Genomic DNA, 10,172 nt, shown 5'->3' on the forward strand with positions numbered 1-10,172 from the left:
ACCATGACCATTATGAACTGGAAACGGCTTTCCTGATGTCTTTCCTTTAAATTAAGGCAAAAGTTAAAAACTTTCTTTTAAAGAAAAAATGATCCCTAATAAAAATTTGCAACAACCTTAATCAGAACAGCTTTTTCTAACAAAATGCTTTTATAAGCAATAGAGTAATATGGCTGCGTTTTTAATATTAAAATATATTTCAGAACAGACAAATTGAGGTTGTAAAAAACTGTACAAAGAAACTATCAATGCTTCTAACAATTTTAGTAAGTAAAAATAATTAACAAAGATGTGAAAAAGGATACAAAGTTTACTGGCTTATGAAAACATCTACACATACAAACCTATCCCCATGATAATATCCCCAAGAAAATATAAAAATATATATTGAATTTTTGCAGATATGCTCCAGAAAGAATGTCTGTTAATATGTTTTACCTGGCCTTATAAATGATACTAACAATTTATACTTTGAATTAATTAATTTTGCTTAACTCTCTGAATGCCAAGTTCACAAACATCTGCTGCCTAGACAAAATGTCCTGTTACTTGCTGATGAAGAATAAAGTGTTTTGCCTTTAAACACCTGTGCTGATCATAGCATGACCCAGAAATGGCATGCAGAGCCTAATGACATATAGCAACACTAATGGAACATTAATGTGAGTCCCATCCTGTACCTCTACTCCATGTATAAATTTGTTGCATCATCTCTAAAGAGGGGAATAAAAAACTCAAACCAAAGTGCCCCTCTCCACGTTGCTTAAATAGGAAATTATTTTTCATCTCTCACTGGGTGAAATTCAACATAATTTCTGGCACACAGTACAGCATTTGGAAATACAATACAAAAATTCTTATTAAACTAACTTCTGAATTGACAAAATTATTCAATATGATGAAGCACTCCATCAAAACCCAGACAGAAAGAACAGCTCAGCTCTTCCTGATATCATTTAGATACCACTTAAAAATAAAATCTGAAATTGTTAACAGCATTTCTATGCAGAATTTCCACACGGTATTTAGAACTGCCTTCTCTGGTGGGCTTTGCAAGTTTGCAAATACAGTATTTTCAAATAAAGCAGTCATATTTAAGAGGTCAGGATTTCCACTAATGAAAACAGAATGTTAGAAGACTTTTTCTAAAGTTATCTGATAACTTCAATTACATTGATTTAAAATTGGATCTTCATACAAAACCTACCAGTAATATACAACATCTAAATAAGCAACAGAATGATTAACTAATCCCCGTAGCTGTACTGTTCTGAGTAAATAAATATGTTAAAATATGCATATCAATTTAAAAACCAGAAAATAGTATCCATGAAGTGAAGGCATAGCTAAGTTTCTACATTCCAATTCATAACTTTATCATAGTCCTGAATTCGTTGTTTTATGTGAGAAAGCTTATTCTTTAGGTATTCACAACGCTCCTTTTTCTCCAGAAATGCAGGATCCTGCCAAAAATACAAAAACCTTTACATTAATATATTACATTTTCATATTCTTCCAAGAATAGTCTATTATCAGTTATGTTCTTGACAAAGGACAGCATATAAGTTGTCTCCAAAATCACTTTTTTTTTTCCCCTGGACACAATTTTTTATGTCCTGCTTCCCCTTCCTTCATGAAAGGCTAGAAAAAGATGTTCTGCTTTTATATGTTGTAGTTACTTAGTAAACAGAGCAGTTTTAAAACGGAAATCTGCAAATATAAATGACATCCTACTACATAATTTAGATTTTATAGGTGTGCTGTAGTAAATGCAATAAATCCCTCCCCTCCAAAAAGCTATGAAGTTTAACTAATGCAGACACAAACTTTGAATTCCATGGAGGAAGAAAAATGGTATTTGTAATGTATTATGGTTTTAATGGAACACAGATACACATTTGCTCTCCACAATTAAAAATGACCTCTTGGATGACACTGAAAATTACTTTTTCAGAGTGCCTAAATTCCATGCCTCAAAAAATACAAAACTACTTTTCTAAGGTAAGACTGTGTTTTCTGTTATTATCTGTTGGCTGTGTCAGTCAGTGAATATAAATGAACCCCAAATGGATCCCCAAAAATAACTAGTTTTCTGAGTGCAGAATGCTAAGAGATGCAACATACTCTCAGAAGATGAAAATGCTTAACTGTGTGCTTGTGGTTTGGGTTTTTCTTCCACATCTGGCTACCGGAATCATCATTCTCAAAACAGGTTGTTGGCATGAGTGTGTGGGTTTGTGTCCTAACTTTTCCAAAGTTTTAGAAGAGAAAATACACATTGTCCTGTCGTGTCTACAGATACCCTGAGCTAGTGAATTGTGCCTAGTGTCAGAACTGTTGGCTATTTACACTCTCTTTGCTATTAATTAGATTCACTAGCAGCGTAAATCTAAAAATACTTACATTTTTTTTCTTCTTGTATTCTTGCAGAACTTTTGATATCCTTTCCTGTTCCTAATGAGAGACCACAGATTTTTAAACACTTTGAGCATGCTCCATATCTTCATGTAAATTCTACAAAATACTCATCAAAAGCAAAATTCTCATTATAGTTGTAACATTTCAGTTGTAAATCTTGTATTTGAGAAATAGTGGAAGTACATTAACTGTGATTCACTCAAATGTAAAAACTACTAGTATGAAACAAACAAATGAAAAAAAAACACAGAAAAGCAGGTATATGTCTTAACTACAACTTGGTGTGCTTAACTAATGATCAGACAAGATGTCACATATATGGGAAAACTTTCTCTCCCACCAAGTCACAGCCAGCCCTACAAAACACTGTGTCCTATCTAAAGACAGTCAGAAACTACCTAATAATACCACCTAATACCACTGTTTTCTGTGAGCCCATTTCACAAGTACTTACATATATGCTTTCAGGATGGTGGGGAAGCTGTTTCAGCAACGCATCCAGCTCATCAAACTTTTTCAATACAGCATGAACTTCCACAGACAGTTCTTTATACTCAGCAAACTGATCATTGAATACTGCTTTGTACCGGTCTCTCATTTCATTTGTTTGAATTACTGGGTATTTCCTTAAAAAAAAACCCACAAACAAACACGATTTCAAGAACTAGTTTTAGAGACAGGACTTTTTAACAAACATTTGGCCCCTTCACCTTGACAGTGTATTTCTGTATTGTTTGCTAATCTCACAACCTGCTGAAATCTGCACGCCTGTAAAGCACTGAAATCACAGAATGGCTGAAGTTGCAAGAGACATCTGCAGTTCATCTGGTCTAACCTCCAGCTCAGTCAGGGCCACCTAGGCCAGGCTGCCCAGGACTGTGTCCAGATGGCTTTTGATGTCTCCAAGGACGGAGACTCACTCTCTCTGGGCAATCTGTGCAGACCTTCACAGTGAAAAATATTTTCCTAATATTCAGGTGAAACCTCACGGGTTTCAGTTTGTGCCCTGGTCTATGGCAAAGAGTATAAAAATTACTTTATGATCTCGTAGTTAATCACAGAAAGATCACCCCTCTAAAAGGGAGCATGTTACAGATTTAACACTTAGAAAGTACAAGAGTAGTCAAACTTCAGGAGCTAAAAAGGCAATTTCCCATGTATTTTACTTTTTTCTATAATGTCTGTATGGTGGTCTTCTGTTCCTTTGGCACTTACTGTACTTGCTAGATGATAACTTTCTGCTTTAACATTTGAGGTGTATGTGGGTTTCTTTTTTTCCATTAAGATTCTTTATTTATAATTACTGGTTTATGCCACTGAATGCCACTGATACCAGCCCTCATCCTCTCTATTTTTTAACATTAACTTAACAAAGAATGAGTTCAAGACAGCACATGCATGGCATAGAAACCACATGTGTATATATGAGAAATGCTGAGTAAAAAACATCATTCAAGTATTATCCATTAAGTTGGTTCATCAAAGTCAAGTCACTTACGCTAAGTAGTCTGGCATCACTATAGGTTTAGGAATGTGGCCTGCAGGTATATGACCATTAAGTAGTTCTGGTTTTCTTTCCACAGACTTAAGCTGCCTGTAACTGACTTCTTCTCTTGGTCTGTCATCACTTTCATACTGTTTTAAAAGAAAAAGAATTTGTTCTTAATGAAGTCAGTTTTACATAAACCACACAATACACAACTCATTGAAGACAGGGATACAAGTACCTAGTAGCAGCAGGAGCAAATAACAGGTATTTCTCACAACCCTTATTGTAATTAGAAAGTTGGTAATGAGTTACACTAATGTTTCTCACACAGTATTCTTCTTCAGTTTGTCATAACAGCAGTACCAGGGACAGATAAATACTTCTTTGGGTTTGGAAAGATTCACCTGTCTCAAAAAAACAAGTTAAGGAAGTTTCTTTGGATATCCATCTAATTTTTGAATGAATAGGAATCATTCAGTTCTCTGGAGTTTCCTTTTCTCCTTGTTTCCTATCAGCAGAATCACAGAATATGCTAAGCTAGAAGGGACCCACAAGGATCACTGAGTCCAACTCCTGGCCATGCACAGGACCACCCCAAGAGTCACACCATGTGCCAGAGAGTATCATCCCGACACTTCTCAAACTCTGCTGGGTGTGTTGCTGTGACTGTTTCCCTGGGGAGCCTGTTCCAGTACCCTATCACCTGCTGGGTGAAAAACCTTTTTCCAATATTCAACCTAAACCTTGTCTGACACAACTTCAGGCCATTCCCTCCGGTTCCGTCACTGGTCACGACAGAGAAGAGATCAGAGCCTGCCCCTCCTCTTCCCCTCACAAGGAAGTTGTAGTCTTTGATGAGGTCACTCATTGGCACAATTTATCCCTTGATCCAGAAATAAAAACATGTGCAGTCTTGTTGGAACACATAAAAAAGGATCCTGATCCAGTAGCGAATAAACAGAGAAAACGGTGGTAGGAAATTCACGGCGTCTACAGGACACATTTAAGACTAAAATAATTACACCATAATTCCTCTGGGAATCAGCATGTTCTGTTAAGATCCTATAGAATCTTTGCAGCACATGCAACCACACCTTCGTGTGGCAGAACCAGTAGCATTGCTGATGCTTCAAAACCAGCAAGGAGGTCTTTGGAGCAGTCTCAGAAACACAGGAAGAAGCTCAGCTTAGGGAGGATCTACTGTGCTTCCACTGGCTCTGCTGTAAATGAAGCACACAGCCAGGAAGAAAATCTAAAACCTCACATCTGACCTGCTGTTTTAGTCATCTGCCAAACCCAGTAATAAATGCTACAGAACTTGTCACCTTGTAAAAGAGGCTAAGAGCACATACAGAGGCAACAATCAGATCTGCTATTTACAGTCTATTTTATAACTTAGCCTTACAAGGAGTAACTCCTTTACAAGCTTCATCCGAATCTTCTAGGTAGGAGAATGATGTACAAACCAGGTTAAAGAATTAAACCTAATCTCTTCCCAGTCAAATAACTAAATAAACAAGTCAGTCAAAATAGTCACAAGAAAAAGAATAACAATTTAGAATTATCAGTAAACATAAAAATAATTTCCCATTTCCTACCTTCTTTTCTGGAAAAGAGGACTGCGTTTTCATCTATCAAAAAAAAAAAATGGAAAGAACTACGTTTTATTTTCAGGAAAAATAGTATGCAAAAGCACAGACTCTTAAAATCTAAACTTTTTCAAAATCGTACTGTTAAGAGAATTACATTTATATTTAGGTACAAAGAAATTCAGCATAAGAATATTTTCAGAGCCATTGATTTAAAGACTGTTTAAGTACAGTAGAAGGAAAACAACCACCCAAACCCCAGAAGGATTTCCCAGAGCATAGCTGTAAGGAACAGCTGGCAGGAAATACTCCATCCACTTCCCAAGCTCCTTTATTATTTCACATTCCAGCCCATGTTAACTCACTAACACTCTGCACCTTAATTCACTGTGTAGAAAACACAACAATGCCCGAACTGGTAGCTCAACCTGCAGCTGTTTTGCACAGTACCCTCCGACCATAACCTCTATTATAAAAGCATTCTCTTCAGAAATGTTTAGTAATTGGAGTAAAAGAACTTTGATAGTAACAGGGAAGAACAAACACCTTCCGTGTAACTCCAGCAATCACCTCATTCTTGCAGGACATATTATAAGTTGGTTAAAAAGCTTTTATGTACTTTTAGAAAGTTTTATGCAAGATGGTGAACTGGGAAGCAGTGTTGGAAGTGCTGCAAAAGACTATGCAGTCACAGAGCAGCTTTCTCCTACTAAAATCACTTTCATGCTGACCACTCTAAGTTAGGCTTATCTAGGCTTCACGTACCTTTATTTTTATGCTATATTAAGTCTTATCATTTTTTTTAAGTTGTTTGGGGTTTTTTTTTGGTGTTTTCACATGAAGGAAGTTTTACACAAATGACTTGAATTCTCTAATTAAGAGTGTAAGTCTCTGCTACTATAGTTTATCATCGACCAGATGCGTATTGAATGTTTTGTGTATGGGCAAGGCCAGAAGTCAGGCAAAATACTTGCCCTGAAAAAGATAAGGCCGACAGAAATCTGACACACCAAAATCTAGCCCGCTCTGTTATTACTGTTATTTTCTGATAACTATTGTAAGGAAAGATGAAAAGAAGTCGCTTGGAGTTTCGTTTGCAAAGTAAAAAAGTATTTCGCGTTCTTACATTTATTCACACTAGCACTTGATGCGCTGAAAGCAGTTTTAAAATAAATGCTAGGTGGCTTTAAACCTAACCCTGCCGAACAGATGAACAAGCACATTGTTAATTTCTTCCTTTGTTTGGAAAATACACACCAGGAAGTAGTTCATCAGCTGACTCAGGAAGAGAGCCCAGTATTACAAAGAGAACAGAGCCAGGGTGAATTATTAAAAAAAAACAAAACAAAAAAACAAAAAACAAACACAGTGTCCAAGAACTTGGGATTGACATCTTAAAAGGTCTTTCATCAAGTAGTCTCAAATAATGTAAGACTGGTTAAAATTCACCCTGAAGGCTATGGACCTGCTGCAGAGAAGACACCTGATACGACTCCATCTGCGACATGGTGAGACGTCACAAGTGCTCCCTATCACGCCGTACCCAGTAGACAGAAATGGTAACTAACAACTTACCTCCTGTTCCATTAATTCCCTGCGCCTCCTAGCCCCTTCGTGCCTCCATAACTTTAGAGAGACCACTGCACTAATTAGGTAGATGATCACCGTGACAAACAAGAAGATGATTGCTGCAGTCTGACCTCCTTCCACACGGCAAAAGGATGCGTTTATCGGTGTCTTAAACAACTGGTAATAGCAGAGCCCACCTCGGTTGGTGTCGTTCACGTACACTATGGCAGCCGACATGTAGAGAAAGAACAAGGCCACATTGATCCCGAACTCGGTCAGAGGCCACCAGTTGGAATCAAGGAGGATAGTCCGGTAGTACATGGACATGCCCAGCACTAGCAGCACCATCGTGACAATCCACGCCATTCCCGCCGCCACCAGAACAAAAGGCGTTTTGGGTCCGCTGTAGGAGTATCCGCCGTAGGCGCTGCCAGCCCCGTATCCGTAGGGCTGCGAGTACCCGAACATGTTGTACCACTCGTTGTCCTTGTGCACGTAGGCGGTGACACAGGCGAAGACGGCGGCGCCCAGCAGCAGCTCGGCCACGCCGAGGATCCTGAGCAGCCCTGCCCAGGACTTCATGTAGGCGTACCGCTGGTGGTACTCCTCCACCCGCTCGCTGTACGTCCGCCCGGTGCCGGCGCGGCGCTCCAGCGAGCCCAAGGGGTCATCGGAGGGCAGCATGGCCTCGGCCTCCTTCCCAGAGTTGTAGCTCCCTCCCGACCCCCCGTAAGGGTCCCTGTAGGAGCCAGGCACCGCCTTGGCCCTCGGCTGCGGAGGAGCGGGGGTGGCCGGCGGCGAGCACTCGACTCCGTCCGAGATGTACCTGATATCGGAGGCCGTGCTGTCCCAGCTGGAGCCGGGGTGGCGTCTCCCTTTGAAGAAGTTCTTCCACGAGTCCGGAATGAACCGCCGGACCGGTTTGAGCTCGGCCGGCCCGCTGGGGCCGGGGCCGCCCCCGCCGGGGCCGAAGGGCGGCTGCAGGGGCAGCGGGGGCGGCGGCAGCGGGGCGGCGGTGGACGCGGGGCTGGCCCCGCGGGGCAGCGGGGACCTGCCGGGCCGCCCGCCCTGCGAGCTCCGCGACATGGCCGGCGCTCGGCGCGGCCTCGGGCGCTCCCCGGCCCCGCTCGGCTCACCCGACGGGAGGGACCTGCCGCGGAGTCCGAAGGGCAGCCGGCGCCGGGCGGGACGGAGGGACGAGCCGGGCGGAGGAGACGGACGAGCCGGGCGGAGGAGACGGACGAGCCGGGGAGGAGATGGACGAGCCGGGGAGGAGATGGACGAGCCGGGCGGAGAGCGCCCACCGGGGGCAGCCTCCCGACACCTGCACCGCCCCGGCGGCCTCACCTGCGGCGGCCCCACGGCCTTCGGCCGGGGAGGCGGGAGCTTCCGGGCGGGAGTGGCGGGACTGCCCCGGCTGGGAGCGACGGGAGCTTTCCCGAATTCCCGGTGCCCTGGCCTTGCGGGTGCCGGCGGGGGCGCGACCCTTGACCCGCGCGGGGGCCCCGCAGGAGGGCTGAGCGCGGTGGCCACAGAATCACAGAATGGGCAGGTTGGAAAGGACCACAGTGGGTCATCTGGTCCAACGTCCCTGCTCAAGCAGGGTCATCCCAGAGCACATGGCAACAGTTGTATCCAGACAGTTCTTAAGTATTTCCAGTGAGGGAAACTCCACAACCTCTCTGGGCAACCTGTTCCAGTGCATGCTCACTCACACAGTAAAGAAGTTCCTCCTCATAGTCAAGTGGAACTTGCAGTGCATCAGTTTCTGCCTATTGTCCTATTGCATGGCACTACCAAGAAGAGCCTGAGTCCATCCTCTTCCCACCCAGCCTTCAGATACTTAGACGCATAGATGAGGTCCCCTCTCAGTTGCCTGTTCTCAAGGCTGAACAGGCCCAAGGCCCTCAGCCTTTCCTCATAAGAGAAATGCTCCTGTCCCCTCATCACCTTTCTAGCCCTCCACTGGACCTGCTCCAGTAGTTTCTTGTCTCTTTTTCACGGAGGAGCCCAGAACTTGACACAACACTCCAGATGTGTCTCACCAGGGCTGAGTAGAGGGGCAGGATCATCTCCCTCCCCCTGCTGGCAACACTCTTCCTAATGCATCCCAGGATACCATTGGCCTTGTTGGCCACAAGGGCACACTGCTGGCTCATGGACAGCTTGTCGTCCACCAGGACCCCCAGGTCCTTCTGCACAGAGCACTTCTCCAGCAGGTCAGCCCCCAGCATGTGCTGGTGCTCGGGCAGCACCTGGTGCGGAGCCGGCCCAGTGACGGGGAATCACAAGGAGCCAAGCAGTCTCTTCAGACAAGCCAACACCACTGTTTTCCCATCATTTGTGAGACTCAGGAGATGAAGGAGAAATCCTGTGTGCTGCACCATTGTCTTCTGCAGAACACAAAGGGCATTTTATGTTCACCTCAAATACATGCAGCTGAGTACAAAACAGCATTAATGCAGTAGGAGTTTTGCTTACATTGTCAGTGTGGGCTATCAAATTTTTTGCATTACACTTCAGTCTCTTTTTTTCAGAGGGCTTAAACTTCCAAATAGTGATTTTTTTTAAGGTATAAATTTTAATAAAACCTTCAAATGCTCACAACTTATCAAGTGTTGACTCTAGTAATGCACTGTACAAATGCAAAGTAAATAAAAATGTGTTAAAGAGCGACACTAGCTGCAGTCTATTTCTAACTGTATCAGTCTTAATTTATTGTTACCTCTTTTTATAAATATGGCTCAGAACAGGCCTATGACTTCGTATTCAGCTCAGGTCCGATCCTGGCAAAGTTAAGGGGAAGCTGAGGAAACTCGCCTTGAAGCTGACTTGGCCTTCTAGCCCGCCTACATAGGTAAGGCAGTACTTCTATGCAGAACACACTCTCTTTAGCAGAGCCTGTTGTAGCATATTAATCTGTTCTGGTGAGTGAATGGCTGATATTTTGTTATATTCAGTCAGTCTCCTATTCCTCTGTTTTTGATTCATCTTCCTTCATGATTGCTTTAGATGCAGCCTGCAGAGGCTGAGTGCAAGGATGCTGGGTTCCAGTCCATTGGCTGAAAGTAATTCATTTTGCCTTTCTCCATCAGTACAATCATACC

At 43.0% G+C, this 10,172-nt stretch overlaps 1 protein-coding gene across 1 annotated transcript; it reads right to left on the minus strand.

Annotated features, from left to right (window-relative positions):
• Window positions 1-170: 170 nt before the first annotated feature.
• Window positions 171-8,151, minus strand: MARVELD2 (MARVEL domain containing 2). Its single transcript, XM_017833749.1, has 6 exons — window positions 7,072-8,151; window positions 5,506-5,538; window positions 3,917-4,053; window positions 2,873-3,044; window positions 2,404-2,454; window positions 171-1,463 (listed from the first exon to the last, which is right to left on the minus strand). Exons 1-6 carry the CDS (start codon window positions 8,149-8,151, stop codon window positions 1,347-1,349), a joined length of 1,590 nt encoding a protein of 529 aa, XP_017689238.1. The 3' UTR covers window positions 171-1,346.
• Window positions 8,152-10,172: the final 2,021 nt, after the last annotated feature.

Source organism: Lepidothrix coronata, unplaced genomic scaffold (assembly GCF_001604755.1).
Source record: "Lepidothrix coronata isolate B3197 unplaced genomic scaffold, Lepidothrix_coronata-1.0 Scaffold220, whole genome shotgun sequence".
Taxonomy (NCBI): domain Eukaryota; kingdom Metazoa; phylum Chordata; class Aves; order Passeriformes; family Pipridae; genus Lepidothrix; species Lepidothrix coronata.

What these genes read in the sequence shown, in the direction of transcription:
- MARVELD2 (XM_017833749.1), bottom strand. Translation starts at nt 8,151, where the DNA reads ATGTCGCGGAGCTCGCAGGGCGGGCGGCCCGGCAGGTCCCCGCTGCCC. An exon ending in CCTCTTTTCCAGAAAAGAAG is followed by an intron (nt 4,054 to 5,505) that starts GTAGGAAATGGG and finishes CTTTTAAAACAG; the next exon opens with TATGAAAGTGATGACAGACC. An exon ending in GTGATGCCAGACTACTTAGC is followed by an intron (nt 3,045 to 3,916) that starts GTAAGTGACTTG and finishes TTTTTTTTTAAG; the next exon opens with GAAATACCCAGTAATTCAAA.